Genomic DNA, 24735 nt, shown 5'->3' with positions numbered 1-24735 from the left:
AAAGCAGCTAGGGTACTGGTGCTGGAAGCAGCTACCCAGAGGTGGTTCTGGGCAGTGAGCCCATGGAGGTTGCCTCAGGCCTGTTCCCTGAGACCATTCTGTGTCCCTAGGCCTCAGGGCCTGTAATAGAAGGGTTGGCCCCAGAGGCTTCTGCAATGCCTTCAGGGCCTTTTCCTCCTTCTCTTGATAATCCCTCTCTTTTGTACTAATCTTAGCACCATTGCATTTTTCTCCTGAAAAAGCTCTCTGCTTTTCTACCACATGTCCAGGCTCAAATTTTCTAAGTCTTTGCACTCTGCTTCCCATTTAATTATACATTCTGGCTTTATATCATGCCTTTTCTGCCATAACTCAGCATAGGCTGTTGTAAGTAGCCATGCAGCTTCCTGAATGTTTTGCGGCCTAGACATTTCTTCCACCAAATACCCTGGGTCAGCACCTTGAGGTTCCACGTTCCATAATACTTTGGGGCTTGAACAGAATGCAGCCAAGTTCCTTGCTAGCTCATAGCAAGGGTGATCTTTGCCCCAGTTTCCAATAAGCCCCTTCGTATTTACACCTGAGATCTCAGTATGGCCTTTACTGTCTATATTTCTATCAGCATTCTGCATGCCACCATTTAACCAGTCTTTAAACCCTAGTTTTCTTGTCTTCTAAACTCCCACCAGCAGCTAGGCTTTTTCTAGCCTGCTTCTTCAAATTCCTCCAGCCTTTGCTCATTACCCAGTTCCAAAGCTGCTTCCACATTTTAAAGTATTTTTTATAAGCAATGCCCCAATTTTCTGATACCAATTTTCTATATTAGTCCATTTCTGTTGCTTATAACACAATAGCTTGAACTAGGTAATTTATAAGAAAACAAAATTTATTGCTTACAGTTTCAGAGGCTGGAAGTCCAAAGTCCAGGGAACAAAGGCTTTCTTTGGTAGTGATATCAGTGATGGCAGGGTATCACACTGCAAAATGGTGGAGCAGAGAGCAACTAACCTCTTCATTCACTCTCCTCTTAAAGCCCTCAGAACCACGCCCCTGACCACCATTATTAATCCATCCACTAGGGCATGGTCCTACAATCTAATTACCTCTTCAAGGCCCCGCCTTTCAATTATCATAATAGGATTTCCTACCCTCAACAGTTACACTGGGAATTAAGCTTCCGATATATGAACTTTGGGGGTCACAACTTAATCAATCCATAGCACAGACCTTTGATAGTATTTGATGAAGAACCTCCAGTTTCCAGGAGCTAGATCCTGGTTAGGAGGAGAAAAGAGTAGGCCATCCAGCTGAGAGTCATAGGCAGCTGTGGATAGTGGAGAGAAGGCCGAGCCTTTTGCCCTGAGAGACCAGCTGATACCAGCTGGAATTTGGGCCAGCTGAGGTTGACTGAGGTTGGTGACTTTGGTCCACTCTTCACAGGATACTCTGTATTGACAGCCCCTCCCCTCCAGTCCCTGTTGAAGATGCTCCTGGATTTGTGGCAACTTTCAGATGGCTGCTTGGACCTACCTGAAACATAGATGAAGTAAACACTTGATCTTTTGAGCTCCACAGTCAAGGCAGTTTGGGTAAACATGTGTCACTCTATGCTGTCTTCCTGAAGTACAGTGTTGGGGTTCAGAAAGCGATATCCCAAAGTGAAGGCCTCAGAAGCAGCCTCAAAAGCAAAGTTTTCCTCTGACCTTCTCCTGCCCTTCTGTCTCTCAACCTCATTCTCTCATGAGTCAAACTACAGAAACTAGGATTCCTCAAGGTGGGTAATAGAAACCAGAATTGCTTCCCCCAAAGGCAGTCATAAAGACTTAAGTATTAAAGTTATACTTCGATCCACCCTTCACCCTCCCACCCCCACCTTTCTGTCTTGGAGCTGGCCATAAAGAAACTCTCTGACTAGCCTGTCTGATAGTGGATCATAAAACACCCATTCTAGAAGGGGTCCTGCCCCATACCCTGAAGGAAGGAATGCTGCACAGAGAGGCTGAGAAGAATCTGAACAGACAGGCCTTATTGGGTTTCCCCACTCAGTCTACTAGCATTAGATCATTCTCTTCCTATCCAATCACGTTTCTACATGGCTGTGCCTGCTTCATGGAACCTAAGCATAAAAATGGACAGTTTTTCCTATATCTTTGGATCTTCATTCTGAAGATGCCCATGTCATGTAAAACTGTGATCAAGGGGCCGGCCCGGTGGCGCACTGGATAAGTGCGCCGCTTGGGAAGCGCGGTGGCGCTCCCGCCCGAGGGTTCGGATCCCACATACAGACCGGTTCCCGCTCACTGGCTGAGCGAGGCGCGGGAGCAACACCGAGGGTTGCGATACCGTTGCCGGTCCCCGGTCCGGTACGGGGGCAACACTGAGGGTTGCGATCCGTTGCTGGACACGGAAAAAGACAAAAGACAAAAAAAAAACAAACTGTGATCAAATAAAATTTGATCATATTTTCTTCATATTAATCTGTATTTATCAGATGATTTTTCAAAGAACCTTCAGGGAGTTAGAGGGGGAGTCTTCCTATGGCCCCTTCAATGGCCATACCCTTTTTCATTCAAAATCTGTTATGTTAAAGAATTTGGGTAGCTATGACTGTATTTGAGAAAGTGCTACCAAACCTCAAGCTGTCAGACCAATCAAGATGGCTTAAAGCACAAGTTGCATTTTCTATTTTCATCTTTTCTCAGCATATCTCCTTTTAAGAAATATGATTCTTAGGTAATTTCACTGTATACTAAAGAAAGCAACATGTTATATTAGAAGAGGAAATTTGAATTAAAAATAAAAATACTATGATGAATATGCTAAAAACTTTAATGCAAAAAGTAGGTAACATGAAAAAACAGATGCATAATGTAAGAAGAAGAGATGGAGATTCTCAGAAAGAATAAAAAAGAAATGCTAGAGAGCAAAAACACTTTAACAGAAACAAAGAATGCCTTCCATGAGCTTATTAGTAGACTGAACACCACTGAGGAAAGAATCTCTGAGCTTGAGGATATGACAATAGAAAGTTCCAAAACTGAAAAGCAAAGAGAAAAAAACTGAAAACAAACAAAGAAAACAGAGCAGAATATCCAAGATCTGTGGGACACTAAAAAAAGTATAACTGCATTATAGCATAATGGTAATACCAGAGGAGAGGAAAGAAAGGAGCGAAGCAGTATTTGAAACCACAGTGGACTGAGAATATCCCCCAAATTAATGTCAAACAAACCACAAATCCCAAAGCTCAGAGAAGAAACAGGATAAATGCAAAAAAAATAAAATAAAAGCATCTATAATTACCAATACTTTATTGTATGTTCTCAATTGGCTAGAAGAAAGGAGCTCAAATGCTGTCATCACAAAGAAATGATAGATTTTTGCAATTATGAATATTCTATTACTCTGATTCGATCATCACACATTGTATACATGTATTGGAATATACTCTGTATTCCATAAATATGTACAATCAATATGTGTCAGTTAAAAAATTAATTAAAAATTTTAAATGAAATAAAATTTTGCTTTTTAAAAGCAAAATTATAAAATTAACCAAAAAACCCCTACATGTAGGCATATCATTTGCAAACTACAGATCAAACATAAAGAAAAAATCTTGAAAGAAGCCAGAGGGAAAAAAACCCACCTTATCTGTAGCAGGAGCAAGGGTAAGAATTACATTCAATTTCTCCTCAGAAATCATGCAAGCAAGGAGAGAGTGTAGTGAAATATTCAAAGTATTGGGGGGTGGTGGTGAAAAAGACCCGCCAACCTAGAATTGTGTACCCTGAGCAATATCCTTCAAAAGTGACAGAGAAATAAATACTTTGTCAGACAAACAAAAATTGTGGTCAGTAGGCCTTCCTTGCAAAAAAATGTTAAAAGAAGTTCTTCAAAGAGAAGGAAAATGATATAGGTTAGAAACTTGGACCTATGTAAAGAAAAGAAGAGCGTCGGAGAGTGAATAGTGAAGGTAAATTAACTTTTGTTTTTTTCATATTCTTAATTGATCTAACAGATCAGTTTGTACAAAATAATAGCAACAAGATATTCAGATGTATGTGTGTGTATATATGCTTATGTATAAATGAAATGAGTGACAGCAATGATAAAAGGGACAGGAGGGAGGAATTAAGAATATTTTGTTATTATGAGGTACTAGCACTACTTGTGAAGCAGCATAGTCTTATTAGAAAGAGGACTTGGATTATTTGTAAATGTATATTGCAAACTCTAAGGGCAATGACTCAAAAAAAAGTTTTAAAAAAAAGGTATAATTGATATGCTAAGAAAGGAGAGAAAACCAAATCATGTATAATGCTCAGTTAAAACCACAAAAGAGTCTGGCTGGTCAGCTCAGTTGGTTACAGCACGGTGCTGATAACACCAAGGTCCTGGGTTTGATACCTGTACCAGCCAGCCACAAAACAAAAGCAAACAAAACAAACAAAAAACCCACAAAAGGCAGAAAAAGTGTAAATGACAAAAAAAAGGAACAAAGAGGGCCGAGCCCATGGTGCACTCGGGAGAGTGCGGCGCTGGGAGTGCAGCAGCGCTCCCGCCGCGGGTTTGGATCCTATATAGGGATGGCCGGTGCGCTCACTGGCTGAGCCCGGTGCAGCCGGTCACAAAAAAGACAAAAAAAAAAAAAAAAGGAACAAAGAACAAAGGCAACAATTAGATAACAACAACTATGGTAGATACTAATCCAACTGTGTCAATAATCACTACTTTATCCAACAAGAGCAAATTACACATTATTTTCAAGGTCTTATGGAACATTCACGAACATAGACCACATTCTCGGCCATAAAACCCACGTTAGTGAATTTAAAAGAGTAGATATGATAAGATGTCTGCTCTCAGACCACAGTGGAATTAAACTAGAAATCAATAACAGATAGCTAGAAAATCCCCACGTTCTTGGAGATTAAACAACACACTTTTAAATAACACATGGGTCAAAGAAAAAATCTCAAGAGAAATTTAAAATATTTTAACTAATTTAGAATAAAATATAACTTATCCAAATTTATGGGAAACAGTACTTAGAGGGAAATTTACAGCATTGAATGCATGTACTAGAAGGAAGAAAGATCTAAAATCAGTAATCTAAGCTTCCACCTTAGGAAACTCAAAAAAGAACAAATTAATTCCAACATAAGCAGAGGAAAGGAAATGATAAAAATAAAAGCAAGAATGAATGAAATTAAAAAACAGGAAAACAACAGAGAAAATCAACAAAACCAAAAGCTGGTTCTTTGAAAAGATTAATAACATTGATTAAGCCTCTAACTAGGCTAACTAAGAAAAAAAGAGAGATCAGATCCTTGTCCCGGACAGCCACCAAAAAAAACAAAACAAAACAAAACAAAACAAACAAAAAAAGAAAAAAAAAAAAAAAAGAAGACACAAATTAATATCAAATGAAAGAGGGGAAATCACTACAATTCCCATAAACATTAAAAGGGCAATAAAAGAATATTATGAACAACTCTATACCCGCAAATTTTAAGGACCAGTTCCTTAAAAGACAATCTGCCAAAACTAACACAAAAGAAATAGACTCTCTGAATAGGCCTATATCTGTTAGAGAAGTTGAATCAATAATTAATAACCTTTCAATATAGATGACCAGGCCCAGATGGGTTCACTGGTAGAGTCTACCAAACATTTAAGGAAGAAATTATACCAATTTTCAACAATCTTTTCCAGAAATTAAAAGCAGAAGGACCACTTCCTAACTCACTCTGTTAGGCCAGTATTACCCTAATACCAAAGCCAGACAAACACATTACAAGAAAAGAATACTAAAGACCAATATATCTCATAAACATAGATGCAAAAATCCTCAACAAGATATTAGCAAATCAAATCCAACAATGCATAAAAAGAATTACGTACACAACCAAGTAGGATTTATCCCAGTTATGGACGACTTGTTCAACATTTTAAAAATCAGTTCATTTAATCTATCACATCAACAGGCTATAGAAGAAAAATCACATGATCATATTGAGAGATGCAGAAAAAGCATTTGACAAAATTCATCATTCATTCATGATAAAAAGCTCTCAGCAACCTAGGAATAGAGGGCAACTTCCTCAATTTGATAAAGAATATCTGCAAAAAAACCTTCAGCCAACATCATGCTTAATGGTGAGAAACTTGAAGCTTTCCCACTAAAATCAAGAGCAAGGCAAGAATGTCTCCTCTCATCACTGCTTTTCAACATCGTACTGAAAGTCTTAGCTAATACAATAAGAAGAAAAGGAAATGAAAAATGTACAGGCTGGAAAGGAAGAACTAAAACTGTCTTTATCTGTAGATGACATGATTGTCTATGTAGAAAACCTTAAAAAGTTGACCAAAAAAAAACCCCAAACACTCCTGGAACTAATAAGCAATAATGGCAAGGTTGCAGGATACAAGTATAAATGAAAGTTAATCACTTCTGTATATACCAGCAATGAACAAGTAGAATTTGAAATTAAAAACACATTGCCATTTACATTAGCACCCCCCAAAACAAAATACTTAAGTATAAATCTGATGGACTTTGGATGTGTTGTCCCCTCCAAAACTCGTGGAAATTTGATCTCCAATGCGGCAGTGCTGGAAACTGATTGAGTCATGGGGGCAGATCCCTCATGAATGGATTAATGTTCTCCCTGGGGGAGGAGGGGTAGTGAGTGAGATCTCGCTATTAGTTCCCACGAGACCTGACTGTTTAAAGGACCCTGGCACCTCCTCTCTCTCTCTCTCTCTCTCTTGCTTCCTCTCACCATGTGATCTGCTTGTACCCGGCTGCTCCCACTTTCCACCATGAATAGAAGCAGCCTGAGGCCCGTGCCAGATGCAGCTGTCCCAGAATCGTAACCCAAATAAACCTCTCTTCTTTGTAAATTACCCAGTCTCAGGTAATTCTGTTATAGCAACACAAAATGGACTAAGACAAAATCTAACAAAATATGTACAAGATCTATATGAGGAAAACCACAAAAATGGTGAAATAAATCAAAGAGGAACTAAGCAAATGAGAAATAGTCCATGTTCGTGGATAGGAAGACTCAGTATTGTCAAGGTATCAGTTCTTCCCAACTTGATGTATTGATTCAATACAATGCCAATCAAAATCCCAGCAAGTTCTTTTGTGGATGTCAACAAACAGGTTCTATAGATTATACAGAGAAGCAAAAGACCCAGAATAGCCAACTCTTGAAGAAGAACAAAGTTAGAGGATTGACACTATTGGACATCAAGACTTCTGTAGGGTGGCTGGTTAGCTCAGTTTATTACAGCATGGTGCTGATAACACCAAGGTCCAGGATTCAATGCCTGTACTGACCAGCCACCAAAAAATTTTTTAAAAAAACCTATAAAGATACAGTAATCAAGACAGTGTGGTATTGGCAAAAGAACAGACTAACAGATTGATGAAACAGAATAGAGAGCCCAAACATAGACCCATATAAATATTGTCAACTCATCCTTGACAAAGGAGCAAAGGCAATACAATGGAGCACAGATAGTCTTGTCAGCATAGGTGCTAGAATAACCGGACATCCACATGCAAAAAAGAAAAGAAGAATCTAGACGCAGGCCTTATAGCCTTCACAAAAATGAACTCTAAATGGATGATAGACCTAAATATAAAATGCAAAATTATAATACTCCTAGAAGGTAACATAGAAGAAAACCTAGGTGACTTTGGGTATGGCAGTGACTTTTTAGATGCTACACCAAAGGCACAATCCATGAAAGAAATAATTGATAAGCTGGACTTCATTAAAATTAAAAATATTCTGCTCTGCAAAGGACTATATCAAGAGAATGAGAAGACAAGCCACAAACTGGGAAAAATATTTGCAGAAGATATCTATTAAAGGATTGTTATGCAAAATATACAAAGAACTCTTAAAACTTAACAATAATAAAATGAAAAACCTAATTAAAAATTAGACAAATGATCTGAACAGACATTTCACCAAAGAAGATACACAGATGGAAAGTAAGCATATGAAAAGATATTCAACATCATATGTCTTTAGGGAATTGCAAATTAAAATGGCAGATGCCACTACACACCTAACAGAATGGCCAAAATCCAAAACACTGATAACCACGGAATGTTGATTAGGATATGAAGCAATGGTGAGAATGCAAAATGTCACAGCCACTTTGGAAGACAGTTTGACAATTTCTTATAAAACTAAACATACTCTTTCCACGCAATTCAGTAGTCATGCTTTTTGGAAAAAGGATCAGGCATTACCAGGAGTTAGGAGAATGGAGGGATGAATAAGCAGAGCACAGAGGATTTTTAGGACAATGAAATTATTCTGTTTGATACTACAGTGATGGATACATGTCATTATATTTTTGTCCAAACCCATAGAATGTACAACACCAAGAGTAAAGAATGGACTTTGGGTGATGATATGTCAATGTAGGTCTATTTATTGTAACAAATGTGTCATTGTAGTGGGGGATGTTGATAGTGGGGGAGGTTGTGCACGTATGGGGACAGGGACATATGGGAACTCTCTACTTTCAATTTTTTTGTGAACCTAAAACTGCTCTACAAAAAAGCTTATTAATTAAAATAAAAAAGCAGGGTAATCAGTAATACATATGATGTAATCTCATTTATCTTAAAAAAACACATACAAGGGCCGGCCCGGTGGCGCACTGGATAGTGCGCCGCTTGGAAGCGCGGCGGCGCTCCCGCCGAGGGTTCGGATCCCATGTGGAAACTGGTTCCCGCTCACTGGCTGAGCGCGGTGCGGGCGCAACACCAAGGGTTGCGATCCCGTTGCCGGTCAGTAAAAAAAGACAAAAAGGAAAAAAAAAAACACATACAAAAATATGTATGTGTATGTCTGTACACACATACACACACACATACATAGGTAAAATGTGTGTGTGTGTGTCCTTTGCATATGCCAAATAGGTAACGGTGTTACCATTGGGGTTGAGGTTAGGAGAGGCACCCTCTGCTGTTACTCTGAAGTCTGTAACTTTAGGTTTTGACAGAAAGTACCTATTCACTTATCCAAATAAGGCAAAAAGGAATTTTCTGCTGCTAGGTATGTATTTCTGGGTCCTCCTTTCAAGGAGACGTTAGAAGATAATGTCGTCTGGCAATTTTAAAATACAAAGTTGTAGCAGTTAGTACCATGTTAATTCATTCAACAAGTATTTTTGAGTTCAGCTGTGCCAAGCGTTCTGCCAGGCCCTGGGGTTGCACTACGGTGAAGAAGAAACTGCCCCCCTGTGATCCCAGCTCTGGGTGCAGGTGACACCTACAGTGGGGAGAGAAGGGGTTGTTTTTTAAGTTTGTTTTCTTATAGGCTGACAAAGTTGTGCACAGTTTGGAAAAGTTGATTGTGATCCCTTCTCCTCAGAGAAGCCCTGTGGAGACCCGCCGTCATTCCCACACACCGTCCTGCAGGGCCGCACTGGCTTGCAGATGGGGGATGAGCTGCTGTACGTGTGTGTCCCGGGCCCTGTGGCAGGCCACCGCGAAACTGCCTTCACCTTGCTGTGCAACAGCTGTGGAGAGTGGTACGGCCTGGTGCAGGCCTGCGGGAAAGGTAAGCACCCCTGGAGCTGGACCACCTCCGTGTGCCCACGCAGTGCCCATATGGTGCTGGCAGAGGGTTCCACTTTGGCTGGCTGCATGTGGTGGGCTCTTCTCCACCAAGGGGACTTTGGAAAAAGGCTTTCCAGACCTTTCTGCTGAGCTCTGGGCCTGGCAACATCTCCACTTGGGGGTTCCTGGAACGTTTCCAGTGCAGCTATCTACAACTGAGCTCTTCATCTTCCGTGCTGGGGGTAGAAGGTTAACAAAACCCTCCCTTTGTCTCTAATGATGGAGTTGACCTTGAATTAACTTTCTAGCTTATTTCCCTGGAAACCTGGTCAAGACAGAATGTCAGCTGTGGCACCTAAGCTCTGGTAAAAACGACCTCTGACTGGTAAACTGGGCTAGGAAGACTGTAATGAATACATGGTAGGGAGCTGAGCTCCAGGCTTCCCCGAGTGTGCTGTTCTTGCATCTGGCCATTAGCCTTGTGGGAACCTTCAGAGCTATTCTGTGGGTTGTTACAGGAGATGTTGGTTCTGTGGGGCTTCTAAGCATGGCAGACTCACAGCTCACATGTGAGTCCTGTTCTCTTGCACCTGAGCAGTCATGGGGCGTAGGGGTTGGGGTGGAGTGAGGGGGCTAACTCCAGGGCAGTGTGTGGACTGCTGGGGGGTGTAGTCCCATGGATTAGTTGAGGCTTAAAAGAGTCCTGGTGGATATTGAGATCCCAAAACCTGATCTGATTTTCCCAGATGTCCCCATTTCATCGTCTTCACATTTCTGGTGGTCCTAGATTTCTGCAGCCGCCCTCTACCCAGCCCCTTGAGAATTTTCCCAGCAGCAGAAATCACTGTCTTCAGCTACAGTCAGGCCCAGCCTCCCACCCCAACAGGGGCACAGCACCCAGCAGGGGGGCTTGGGCAGCCTCATGGCCGACCTGGGCTCATGACTCCTGCACCTCAGACTTCATGTCAGACCCTGAATTGTCCCCTGATCTCACGGGGCTGCTTCCGGGACCCCCTCCCTGCCCCCCCATCACCTCTGGGTGCCAAGCAGCATCTGGTTCTGTGGAGGGGAATGACCCCCACACTGCAATGTTACTGAATTTATAGGACAGTTTGTCCCTGGAACGTTCCGTGGATCCCATGGGGAAACCATAACAAGATGTAGGGTGCTGTCACATCAGCGAATTTCTGTGCTGTGGTTTGTTGTCTTCACCACTGTTTACTATCCATAGTGTGACTACACCACTATTTATTTATCCAATATGCTGTTAATGGACATTTGGCTTTTCATTGTTTGTGGCCGTCACAAACTATGCTGCCGTGATTGTTCTCATCGACGTCACTTGGTTCACATATGAACACATTTCATATGTGGAATTGCTGCCCACAGATATGTGTGTGTTCAGCTTTAGTGGATGCTGCTGAAGCATTTTCTAAAGTACTTTGCCCAGTATACTCTCCCACCAGCTATATCTGAGAGTTCCTGTTGTTCAGCGTCCTCACCAGCCTTTAGGATTGCCATTCCTGTGACTACTCTGTGGTGGCTTGCAGTTGTGATATTTATTTCTCTGATGATAGTGAAGTTGAGCACTTATCACATGTTAATATGGCATTAGAATTTTCTCATGTGAAATGTCTGTTCAAATATTTTGCCATTTTTCTGATTGATTTGAATTGATTATTTACATATTGTAGAATTTTTTTACATAAAGTATTCATAATTAATGTGTTGCAAATATTTTCTCCCATTCTGAGGCTTATCTTTTTACTTCTGGAGTGTCTTTTAATAAATAGCTTATTATTATTTATTATTATTATTATTATTATCATCATTGTCTATTTCACTACTTTTCATACTCTTTGTGGACTATTTCAAATTTTTTCTAGTCATTAACAAACTGATGCTTTAGTAAAATGCAATAAAAAGGAATTAATATAAAAACAAAATAGATGCCAAATATACACACAATTTTTTGTTAAGTCAAATAGACATAAAATCCCCTGTTAAATTGTTACAAAAGCATCAAAAACTTCCTTTCAGTGTATCTACTTGCCTTGTTGGATACTACTAACAAAAAATTACAGACCGAGACAAGTGCTAGAAGCACAATTTGAGCAATCTTCTAGCACTTTCCTCATCTTTCCTCTGTTGCTGTTGCTGTGTGCCAGGCAGGAGCTACTTGCCAGTTCTGATCACTCACCTCCCCAAGAAAATCAGGCATAAAGACTGCTGAATGTGTCACCATGAAGCAGACCCATGCTCACCCTGAGATCCTTAATGTTCTGATGAGGTGCTAAAGTTGCACCATCCCGTGAGCCACACCCACCAGCCAAATGGGTTGTTTACTGGCCCCCAGCAGAATGAGAACTAAATGCAGGTTTTGTGTGTCTGAAATGTCGTTATTTTCTCACTGCAGTGCAGAGTTGTTAGAGCTTTTAGCTGCTGAGCAGGAATTCTGGTTTCTACACTTTTCTGGGTATATAGACTATTTTATTACTCTGTAGATTTAACATTTAAAGTCTGTGTCATTGTAAGAAACTTGTGTATATACATATATTTTTACAAGGATATTTCTCTCTGTTTTACACATTTACTTTTTCCAGTAAACATTGACTTTTTTTTTTTTTTATTAGAGAACTGCTTCAGATAGAAGAAAAGTCATCTTGGGGGAGTGAGTCAAACAAGGGTTTTGGACCCTCTGGGTTAGAATAATAATTCTTCCTTGTACTAGCTCATTAGCCACTCATCCATTCACTTGTTCCACATCCCATCTTATGGCAAGATCATAGGTACTGTGTTTACAAAGTTGAGTAAAACACTGTCCCAACCCTGAAGGAAACTAGTAAACGAGATGTCTCAAAGGAGACAGAGTAGTAGTAGAGGATGAGGTAGAAGGGAACGCTAGAAAGCGAGGTGTCCCACAAAGTGACATTTTAAAGGAAGTGTGTTTCCAGATGGAAGGAGTGCGCAGTGAACTCAAAGCCTGCAGAAATCAAGTAAATGAAAGCTGAAATTGTACATTGGCTTCACGGCATGAAGGACATTCTGGTGGCCTTGTATTTTCAGCTTGCATCTGAGGAGTGGAAGGAAGACGTGCCAGTCACTCTGCAGAGAGTCAGGAGGTGGAGGAAGAGGGCTGAGGGCAGATGACTCATCCTCAAATTTCTGCTGTTCATGAAGAGGGCTAGGGAAGACACAAAGGGTAGAGCTGGAAGATCCGGGGTCCAAAGAGGTTGCAAGGGTTTGTTTTGTGTCGTTTGCCTGCTTACTTGCTTTTGGTAGAGATTTAAGCTTATTTAAATGATGATGGAAAGGATGAGAAGAGGAGACTGAATAATTTTCTTGACTTTCCTGACCCTTAATTTGCTTACGTGAAAAAATGGGTTCTATTTATCACATAGATTTACCCCGTGGGGTTCCTGCAGGCACATCATTTAGAACAGGCCCTGTGATATGGTATGGGTTCAATAAATGCTCCTTCTGTCCCTTTCACCTAGATGCTGATCGAGGAGCATATTGAGGCCTTTTCATGTAAAGATCTAAAGGGATCTGTGCACAGCCCTGGCTCCCCATCTCCTCCTGTTACTAATTCTAGCCCCTATTACAATGAATGGTCAAAGGCAGTCTATGATTTTTACTGTGTGTTGCTTGGGTGAGAAGTTAGTCTCTGCCAGAAGGCTTCTCAGATTCTGAGACCAGCCGCTGGCCCTTCCAGAAAGGCATGGCCAGTGTGGCTTTCAGACTTGGAGACCCAAGCAGCTGGTAACTTTCTAACGTGTGACTCCCAGACATCCCATACCTGTGCTCTCAGCTGCCTCACTCATCCAAGGAGCCCTTGCCACCTCCAGCCTAAGCTTGTGTCCTCTGTGCTCAGCCCTGCCACTCACCCCCTCCCCTCCCTCAGGCCCTCCTGATATCATGTGGCTCACCCAGAACATTTCCTTATATTTCCTTGTGAGCTGCTGGCTCCGACTCGAAACCCTCTGGCAAAACCTGCCCATAGATGCTGCACCAGGAGCTCCCCTGCTGAGATCGCAATAGAGTCCCTGCCCCTTATTCTCCTCATGACCTCTGCAGGATCCAGAAAGCCACAAGGCTCAGGTGCCTTGGAGGTCAAGACTTTAAAAGAACTTGGGGCTCAGAAGAGTTTGGTCTCAGAGATTTTGGTGGCTTAGGGATTTAGAGCTACTATTTCATTCAAATTTGGCATTGTATAGTATTTGAAGACTGGCTGGATGCTTTGAGCGAAAGACCTTATTCAGATGTACATGGTTTATTGAGGGAGAAAGGGAGTTAGGGAAGCAGGATAGGTCAGGGAAGGAGTTAAGTAAGGAGGTAGCCTTAGCTGGACTCTCGCTTTGCCTGAACCTGTGGGGAACTGTGGAAGATGAATCACCCCACAGGGTTGATCCCACTTTGAAGCAAGGGCACCAGCCTTGAATTCCTCCATATCAGTCTGCCATGGGCTGCAGGCTACTGGACATGGAGGGCATGTGGCATGTAATCTCCCAGGTGAGGCTCCCATTCCACCAAGGGCAGTTCTGTAGAGTAGGGTTAGCTGTGAACTATTAGCTGCCAACACCCACAGCTGCTGAGGCATAGGTGCACTGGCTTGGGAAAGGGAACATGGGCAGGACACCAACAGCATCCACAACAATGGAGAATTTATTGACTAATAGCATTAATTCTGTAGAGGAGTGATTTCCAAGTTAACTAACTCTTGCAATTAAAAAAAAAATCCTTTAGTAAAGTGGGACTGCCTTAATGAGCTTGCTGAAATTTAAAATGTGTAACAATGAACAGGAATGATCCCACGGGGGCATGTACCCTGGGTGGGTAGCCAGAGGTGAGAAAGAGTGGACGGTGCAGGAGGCGCCTCAGTCACATGCCACCCAAGTTGTGTGTTCACAAGCAATGTTAAGTTCCAACCTCGAGCCATGGTGGAACGGTCTCTCACATAAGCACGAGGACTGCAGCCTTGAACGTCAACCTAAATGGGAGAGGACTTACTGAGCTGCTCTTTTCTCCCCTCTGTGTGTTGGTATTTCTCTAGCTTTGGTCCCTAGAGGCCAGGTCTGGGCTGGCTGTTCAGTCTTCCATTCTCCTGTCCAAATCCACACATCTTCTTGGTTTCCATTCCCAGTTTGGCAGTAGGAAATGTCTGTCATACCTCTGTCTTGTACTCAGTATCAAACTATAATTGATTGTTGCCCTAATTACAGAAAAATCCTGATGCTTTGCTCCTTAAGCACTCATGCAGCAGATTTCCATGCTAGATTTGGTTTCCTTTGGGCTTCTTATACCAAGTCCATCTTCAAGGCCATGTTTTCTCCTTGGCCACTTGCACCCTAAGAACAGTCTCTGACCTCCCAGCACTCCAAGCGACCACATGATCCCAGTGTTTGCCTTCCAAAGGAGCCTGGTATGTACCATGGTACACTGACCAGTCCTGGTCTCACACTGCCTTCACCACCTCTGCCCTCTCCTGACTTCAGTACTCAGTGGTCCTGTGGCCTCTGTCCCTGGTTCCAGGTAAGGCCATCTACCCTGTCTTTGTGGTTGGGGTGGGAGAGAACAGCCACAGGCAAGACTAGCATAAGGTAGGGCCGGCCCGGTGGCGCACTGGATAGTGCGCCGCTTGGGAAGCGCGGCGGTGCTCCCATCCGAGGGTTCGGATCCCACATACAGCCCGGCTCCCGCTCACTGGCTGAGCGAGGCGCGGGAGCAACGCCGAGGCTTGCGATCCCGTTGCCGGTCCCCGGTCCGGTACGGGGGCAACACTGAGGGTTGCGATCCGTTGCCGGACACGGAAAAAAGACAAAAAAGACCAAAAAAAAAAAAAAAGACTAGCATAAGGTAGGGCCGGCCCGGTGGCGCACTGGATAGTGCGCCGCTTGGGAAGCGCGGCGGTGCTCCCATCCGAGGGTTCGGATCCCACATACAGCCCGGCTCCCGCTCACTGGCTGAGCGAGGCGCGGGAGCAACGCCGAGGCTTGCGATCCCGTTGCCGGTCCCCGGTCCGGTACGGGGGCAACACTGAGGGTTGCGATCCGTTGCCGGACACGGAAAAAAGACAAAAAAGACCAAAAAAAAAAAAAAAAAAGACTAGCATAAGGCAGATATCCCAGGAAGTTAATTCATAGACTCTTCCTCTATGATTTGCCCCTTGTTCCACATTGAAAACTTGCTATAAGGTATCTGCCATAGGGTATGACAGGCTCAGAAAGGCCATGAAGACCGTCCACCCTGAGCACCATTGATAGTTTGTACTTTCTTATCTATAGTATCAGGAAAGTGATGGACACACTCTACCAGTCCCCCCACTTCTGAGTCAAATAACAAATATACAGACTTTTCTTTTCTCTTCCCTGGGCTGACTCAGCCCTGGAAATGACACTTTCCCCAGTTAGGCACTGAGAAAAGAGCTGTTGAAAACCAAATATTTGCTCCATGCTCTCTCTCTTCTGGGAGTTATTTTTTTCTTTTTGCTTTGTTTTTTAACAACTCTATTGAGGTTGAATTTGCATACAATAAACTGTTTCCATTTAAAGTATAAGATTATCTGAGTTATCACAGTTGTATGCACCCAAGAAACCACCATCACAACCAAAACATAGACCCTTTCTGCCATCCCCAAGTCTCCTTGTGCCCCTTTCTACGATAGGAGTTTTACACACTTGGTCTCATTTAATCATCACAAGTCTGTGAGTAGAAATGGCTAGCTCCAATTTACAGATGGGAAAACTGAGATCCAGGAGGGTTCTGTGACATGCCTAAATCACGTAGCCAGAAAGAAGCGGAGCCAGTATTTAATTTCAGCATCTACATCGTATCTATGTGCTTCCTCCAGGGACCTCATAACTCAAAGGAAAGCAAAGCATGAGAGCGGTGCACAGGCTCACTTTTAAACCAGTTGTCCCCTTAGTGAGCTCCCTTGCTCTTTTCTTTCTCATTTCTAAAGGCATTCTTTTGTTTTCTTAAACTAACCTCAATTTCTGTTTTTCTTCATCTTTTGGATTTAATTTTCTTCCTAGAATAAAGCATGAGACTAAAACTGAATTTAGAATTTCCTTGTCAACATTGCCATATTTGTTCAGAGCTTCCTTGAACCAGTGGTTATTTCTGGCTTGTCTGGTTGTCTTTTTTTAAATTACTATTTTTAAAGGCTGTGTAGCCAAGACCAGAAGGAAAAAGAAGGTATGTGTGGGCTTCTAGAAATGTGGCAACATGAGAAAAGATGGAAAGTGGCAGCAGGGGGAAAAGCTGGGATTTCGGGCTCTGGTGCATGTACCTCAGCCCTCGATCAAGTCACACCTTGATAAGAAGTGCAGGTGGGGCACAAGCCAGCCTTCTCCTTTTACTCCTGACTTGCATCTACCTGTGGGCTAGGCTTCTGTTTTCCAAAAGTAGCAGTTGAATATAAATGCACAGCGAATGACCTGGTTTTTGCCAGGAGAACCCACAAAGTTTCCATTTCCTAGACTTGTCTCAATCAGAAGGTCCTGTGCTGTGTTAGCATAAGTTTTCAGGGTGAGCATAGAGGAGGGGAGAGGGCTAGAAGGATCCCCAGATGATTTGAGTCAGAGAATGTGGACTCAGGAAAGCAGAGGGAGGTGAGAGAAATAGCACCTCAACCAGCAAAGAGCAGGGCTTCTCCAGATTGTAGGCAGGATTTACTTTTTAGTTGAAACTCAGTGAATAACAAACTTTACTGTTCCCCAGGAAGAGAAAATCAGGCCTGGGTTACTTTTTCATGAGTAGGCTATTTGTAAATGCTCATTGTCCCTGTCATTCATTTGAGGTTTGGGGAAAACTATGACATAATGAGAACCTGTTTCTGAGTCAGTATCTTGACCTGTGAACTGGGGAGACAGCTTGGCTCAGGGCCCTGGGCTGTTGTTGTTCAAGAGTGTGCTAGCTTCAGAAAGCTCTGGGGGCAGAACCGTAACACACACACACACACACACACACGCACACCGAGCTCAGACTGTATGGGTCCAGGTCAAGGCACACACACACACACACACACACACACACCGAGCTCAAACTGTATGGGTCCAGGTCAAGGCACACCCACCACAGCCAGCGTGGGCTGACCTGTCCCAAATTCTCATCTCTAACATACATTAGGCCAGTATTTCCTGCACAAGAAGGGGTGAAGAGGAGGACACAGCCCATCTCCTGCCCATATTCCAGGTGCCTTTTGACTTCATAATATATTTCAGCTCATGGGTGAGTTACACGGGAGGAAGAATTCAGCAGACATTGATTATGCCCGATACTAGAATTCAAAGGCCATTTGTCATTCTTTGCCTCTGTCACAAGACAATTAATGCCCTGGCTGATGGACTTCCAGATTGAGCCAAGCTTTATACAAACTGGCTTCCACCACTCATTATTCACCTCTTTACTCGCTCATTTATTCACTCAACAGACATTTATGGAGTGTCCAATACATGCCATGCTCCATGCTGTGTACTGGGGATACAAAGGCAGAGAGGACATGTCCTTGTTCTCAGGGAGTTCCCAGGCTAGGGGTGGAGCTGTGCAGGCTGTGCAGTGGGAGCAGGGTGGCACGATCAGTGCAGGGGTGATGGCAATGACTCCTGTTCCGATGGATGCTGTCCCCATTGTTCTGGCGAGTAATGCATTAGTCCCTAACTGAGACCATTTAGAATTCAAGTCTCACTCTTTTTTTTTGGAGGGGGGGCATGGCTGGATGGTACAGGGATCCAAATATGAACCCTTGACCTTGGTGCTATAACACTGTGCTCTAACCAACTGAGCGGGGTGTAACCGGCCGGCCTGGAGTTCAAGTCTCAAGCACCAATAAGGTCTAGATTGGTTTTTCCCTGTTCGTATAAGAGTATAAGTATTTTCTCTAAAATATTTTTAGCCAATCCCCGTATCATATATACCATTTATTTTACCAATGAGAGTCTATTTCTAACATTTAGCATGATAGTAGGATGCTGATTTCACCAATAGAAAGCCATTTTGGACATTCAGAGTGCTAAATTAGCAAAGCAATAGTTTTAATCAAGCTACAATAACAGAAGCACTAGTAGTAGTAGCCTCATGTGCAGGATGAGTTTCCTGGTGAAAACGCTAACTATCCACCCCGGACTATGAATTCTTAAATTTACGGGAATGCCAGCAGCCACTGGTTTACAGCTTAACATAAGCAACACGCACATGATATCACATAGTATATTCTTGAAATATTTTAAGTACAGGCATCTAAGAAGAGTGAATGTCTACTGTCAATGTAAAATTGAGTGACATCTTAACAAAGCACAATGTTGTTGAATTACATTTTCTTTCCCTCAAATACTGTAGCCATTGTTCTTTTCTCTTCTATTGAACATGCTGAGGTGAAACTTCAGGCAAGCCTGATTTAATTTTTGTTTTTGTGTGTGATTGGCCTTTTCTGCCTGGATATCAGTTGAGTTATTTCTTTGTCCTTGGCATTCAGTGACCAAATTCTGTGCCAGTTTTTCCTAGAACATGGTGTGTGCTTTTGACTGGTTATTTAAATTCTTATTTAAGAGTAAAATAAATACAGAACATTTCAAACATCAGAGGTTATGGAGCTCAATGAATTATACCAAAAACACACCCATCTAATTAATCACCACTCAGGTCAAGAAATGGAAAATCACCAGCAGTCCAGAAACACTCCTAGTGCTCCCTCCCAGTCATTGTCTCCCTGAGGATAGTTACTGTCCACATGTCCACAAATTACATTTTTTTCTGCTTGAATTTTAAGTAGAAACATACAGTATATACTTTTGTGTATGGCTTCCTTTGCGCAACATTATGTCTGTGAGACGCATCCGTGTTGTTCTATGAAGCTGTAATTCATTCTTTTTCTTTGCTGTAGAGTACTCCTTTCTACTGTTGATGAGCATTTTCATTGTTTTAAGTTGCTGCTATTATAAGAACATTCTTGTACATGTGTTTTGGTGTCCATGTTGCATGCATTCCTCTAGAATTTTGCATTTTCTAGAATTTTGTCTATATATTAGGAGTTAAATTACTGGGTCATAGGATATGTATATGTTCAACTTTTGCTGATAATGCCCAACCAGTATTCAAAATGGTTGTACTGGGCCGGCCCGGTGGCGCACTGGAGAGTGCGCCACTTGGGAGTGCAGCAGCGCTCCCGCCGAGGGTTCGGATCCCATGTGGAGACCGGTTCCCGCTCACTGGCTGAGCGCAGTGCGGGCGCGACGCCAAGGGTTGCAATCCCATTGCCGGTCCCCGGTGTGGGCGCAACACCGAGGGTTGCGATCCCGTTACCGGTCAGTAAAAAAGACAAAAAGGAAAAAAAAAATGGTTGTACCAGTTTACACTCCCACCAGCAGTGTATGGTGGTTACAGCAGTGTATGAGAGTTCTGGGAGCCTTAAATCCCCACCAACAATTGATATCGTCAGTCCTTTAAATTTTAGCCACTCTGATGGGTATTTTGTAATATCACTTAATTTGAATTTCCCTGATTATTAGTGGTGTTAAGCATCTTATCATACGTTTATTGGCTATTTGAATATCTCATTTGTGAAGTGCCTATTCAATTCTCTTGCCCATTTTTCTTCTGGGTTGTTTGTTCATTTCGTATTTATTTGTAGGAGCTCTTCGTATTATTCCAGATATCATGTTCTATTAGATAAGTTGCTTTTTTGTATTCTTCACAGTATCTTTGATGAATAGACTTTTAATGTAGTCTAATTCTTAATCCTTTCCTTTTTTAAAAAATTGTGATAAAAACACGTGATATAAAATTTACTGACAACCATTTTTAAGTGTACAGGTCAATACTGTACTGTAGTGTTAAGTATATTAACATTATTGTGAAACAGATCTCCAGAACTTTTCAATTTATAAATCTAAATCTCTAACACTGTTAAATAACAACTCTTCCTCCCCTCCCCTACCCAATCGCCTGGTAACCACCATTCTACTTTCTATTTCTATGAATTTGATAACTTTTAATGCCTCATATAAGTGGAATCAAATAGTATCTGTCTTTTTGTGACAGTCTTATTTCACTTAGCATAATGCCCTCAACATCCATGCTATAGCATGTGACAGTAATCCTTTCCTTTTTACATCAGTTTTTGCATGCATACTTCTTTTTTTTTTTTTTAAAGATGACCGGTAAGGGTATCTTAACCCTCGATTTGGTGTTGTCAGCACCACGCTCAGCCAGTGAGCGAACCGGCCATCCCTATATGGGATCCGAACCCGGGGCCTTGGTGTTATCAGCACCGCACTCTCCTGAGTGAGCCCGGGCCGGCCCATGCATGCATACTTCTTAAATCAGGTTGAGGAAGTTTTCTTACACAGATATTGTTAATTTCTAAGGGTTTTTATCCTGTTGACTTTTGTTACATGCTTTTTTGAAACTCCTTTTTTCAAATGTTAAACCAATCATGAATTCCTGGGATAAACCTAAGTTGGTATGATGCATTATCTTTTTAATATATTGCTTAATTCAGCTTACCGGTATTAACATATTACTGGATTCAGTTTGTCAACATTTTATATGGAATTCTTACATCTACATTGAGTGAGATTGGTCTGCAATATTACTTTCTCATCCTGTCCTTGCCAGGTTTTGGTACCAAGATTACACTGGATGTATAAAATAAGCTGAGAAGTATTTCCTCTTTTTATGTTCTCTGGAAGAATTTGTATAAGATTGGAATTATTGTCCTAAATATTTGATAGAATTCATTGGCAAAGCCACCTGTGCTTGGAGTTTTCTGTGTGTAGAGAGATTCAATTTTGTTAGTAGTTAATAGTATATAGAAATTTTCTATTTCTTCTTGTATCCCTTTTGGTAAGTTGTATTTTTCAAGTATTTTGTCTATTTCATCAAAATTTTTAGTTTTTTGGAAATTAACTTTTTATAGATTCCTGTTATTGTCTTTTCTAATAAATGAAAGATCTGTGGTGATGCTCCTTTTTGCTTCTGATGTTTTCCATTGTGTCTTCTCTAAATGTTTCTTAATTAGTCTTGCTAGGGGTTTATCAATGTTTTTAGGCTTTTCAAAAAATCACCATTTGGCTGTGTTGATCCTCTCTTGTATGCTTGCTTTTTATTTTATTAATTTCTGCTATTTTTTTAATCTCCTTTCTCTATTTCTTTGTGTTGAACTTACTCTTCCTTTCCCAGCTTCCTGGGAGCAATGTGATTTTTAGCCTTTCGTTATTGAAAGCTGTACTTCCCCTCTGAGCAGAAGTTTTGCTGCTTCCGACAGGTTTTGATATGTCATATTTTCATTATCATTCAGTTAGAATGTTTCCTAATTTCTACTGTAATTTCTTCTTTGACCTATGAGTTATTTAGACATGTTTTGTTTAATTTCCATAATATGGGAATTTCCTAGAAATTTTTTGTCTAAGTTAATTTCATTATGGCCACAGAATTATGACTAAATCCTTTAAAGTTTGTTGATACTTCTTTTATGGTCAATTTTGTAAAAATTATTCTATGTGGGGCCGGCCCAGTGGCGCACTGGATGGGAGCGTGGTGGCGCTCCCGCTGAGGGTTCGGATCCCATGTGGAGACCGGTTCCCACTCACTGGTTGAGCGCGGTGCAGGCTCAACACCGAGGGTTGCGATCCCGTTACCCGTCAGTAAAAAAGATAAAAAGGAAAAAAAAAAATTATTCTATGTGCACTTGAAAAAAGCATGTGTTCTACAGTTGTTGGATGTGGTCTATATATGTCAATTAGGTGAAATTTATTAAACATGTTCTTCAGATTTATTTACTACTTTTTTTTTACCTGTTCTAATTGTTAATGGCAGAGATGTTTAAAATATCTCACGATGATCTTAGATTTATCTATTTCTCCTTTTAGTTCATATATTTTAAATTCATAATTTTTAGGCTATATTATTAAGTACATACAGTTTAAAAAATTAATATTTTCCTGGTGGATTGAAACACTTATCTTTATGAAATAACCCTCTTTATCTCTAATATTTTTTTTGCCTTAAAGTCTTCTTTGCCAGACACTTTCTTCATGGCATATTTTTTTCCATTCTTTTACTGTCAACCTCTTATATTTAAAGTGTATCTCTTATAAGCACCATGTACATATATTCTGTTTCTTTATCCAGGCTGACAACCTTTATCTTTTAATTATAGCATGAATCCATTTTACATTTAACCATCAATAGATCTGGGTTTTAAACTACTGTCTTTTTGTTTTCTCTCTGTCCCATCTGTTTCTTGTTCATTTTTCTCTGCTTCTCTGCCTTCTTTTGGGGTGACTAGCATTTTTTGTGTTGTTATATTTATCCCTCTATTACCTTCTAATACATTCTTTTACTCTTCTTTTAATGGTTACTCTAGAAATTATAACAGGCACTCTTGACTTAGCAAAGTTTAATATAAATCAATACTTTTACCATTTCCTGGATAATTTAAAGCCTTCAAACATTTGACTCCATTTACCTACTCCCAATTTCTATGCTATTGTCAAGCGTTTTGAATAAGTATAGTTTTGGTTGTTGTTTTTTTTTTTTTGTGTGTGTGTGTGTGTACTTGCTGTTTTATGCAGTCCTCAGTCACTTAGATTTGCCCCTATATTTACCATTTCATTGTATTTTTCTTCTTGCATCTCTGAGCTTCTCTCTAGGTAGGATATTTTCACGGAGTAAGAAATTCTAGGTTGGCAGTTCTTTTTCTCTGACACTTTGAAGATATCACATTGTCGTCTGGCTTTTACTGTTTCTTTTGAAAAGTCACCTCTCAGTCTTATTGCTGTTTTTTTTTAAGGTTATATACCTGCTTTTGCTGGATACTTTTAAATTTTTCTGCCTTTGGTTTTTAGTAGTTTTAATTTGGTGTGCTTAGAGGTAATTTTCTGTGAATTTTTTCTGCTTGAGGTCTGCAGTGAGTTTCTTTTTCTCAGTTTTGTAAAATTCTCAGTCTGTCCGGTTCCTTGCAGTCTCTAATTGATTTTTTAGTTCTGTCATGATGTTACACTGGTCCTCAGTTTGGTTCCTGAAGTTCATAACCACCATTTTCATAACATTCCGTTATTTTACAATCACCTTTGAGCTTTTGTTTCATGGCACACACTTTCTTATTAAGTCCTGTAAAGTGAAGCAATTGTGAGGAATTCTATTTCCTTAAATTATTATTTCTTCTAAGTTAGATTCTTTACCTTTTACATTCATCTTCCTTTCATCCAGAAGAGAGAATGGCAGCTGGAAGGGGACAACTCTCCTGAAATGCTATGTAGTTTTACTTTTGTTCATTCATTTGTTTGTTTTTAAATTTCTTTTTTTTTTTTTAAAGATGACCGGTAAGGGGATCTTAACCCTTGACTTGGGGTTGTCAGCACCACGCTCAGCCAGTGAGCGAACCGGCCATCCCTATATGGGATCCGAACCCGGGGCCTTGGTGTTATCAGCACCGCACTCGCCCGAGTGAGCCACAGGCCGGCCCTGTTTTTAAATTTCTTTTTTTTTTTTAAAGATGACCGGTAAGGGGATCTTAACCCTTGACTTGGGGTTGTCAGCACCACGCTCAGCCAGTGAGCGAACCGGCCATCCCTATATGGGATCCGAACCCGGGGCCTTGGTGTTATCAGCACCGCACTCTCCCGAGTGAGCCACAGGCCGGCCCTGTTTTTAAATTTCTGAGCTCTGCTTTTTCTTCAGAAATATTGTCAAATGTCCTATATCAAAGTTTCCTTCACCTGCACAGTGTGAAGCCCTGACATTTGGATTCCATCAGGAAGAATCAGCCCTACTGATTACTGTTTCTCTCCACCCACTTTGCATCTCTCCTGGCTTTGTGACGCCCCAGAGGAGTTTCTGAAGGGTGAGGTGGGTTACCAGCCGAGCCATGCTGCCCTTCTCTACTCTGCTCTAGGGTCTTCTGTTTCTCCTCTTGGTAACTAGTTTTTGAAATTTGTTGCAGTGTGTTATTCCCTTTTCTATGTAGTTGCTGTTGGTAAAGTGTTTTGGCTGTTGTTTAGTATAGTTTCCTTATTGTTGAAGATTCGCATCCAATAAATGTAGGGGTGTATGTAAATGTGCATGTGTATGTGTTTGGAGTTTCCTTATTTTGATAGGCACGGGGGTGGGCATACAGTGTGGTGCAGTTTCGACTGGAACACTTAAATATTTTCAAG

General features: G+C 41.3%; 1 protein-coding gene across 1 annotated transcript in view; it reads left to right on the top strand.

Annotated features, from left to right (window-relative positions):
- Window positions 1–24735, top strand: part of SUSD5 (sushi domain containing 5) — a 62722-nt gene that overhangs the window by 31009 nt on the left and 6978 nt on the right. The window contains exon 4 of the mRNA XM_008578085.1: window positions 9390–9578. Within this exon, the coding sequence (XP_008576307.1) occupies window positions 9390–9578 (189 nt within the window). The remainder of the gene's footprint in view (window positions 1–9389; window positions 9579–24735) is intronic.

The sequence above is a fragment of the Galeopterus variegatus genome, unplaced genomic scaffold, assembly GCF_000696425.1.
Source record: "Galeopterus variegatus unplaced genomic scaffold, G_variegatus-3.0.2 Scaffold1627, whole genome shotgun sequence".
Classification (NCBI taxonomy): domain Eukaryota; kingdom Metazoa; phylum Chordata; class Mammalia; order Dermoptera; family Cynocephalidae; genus Galeopterus; species Galeopterus variegatus.
The sequence above is the reverse complement of the archived record's forward strand: the minus strand, read 5'-3'. Positions and strand labels throughout refer to the sequence as shown.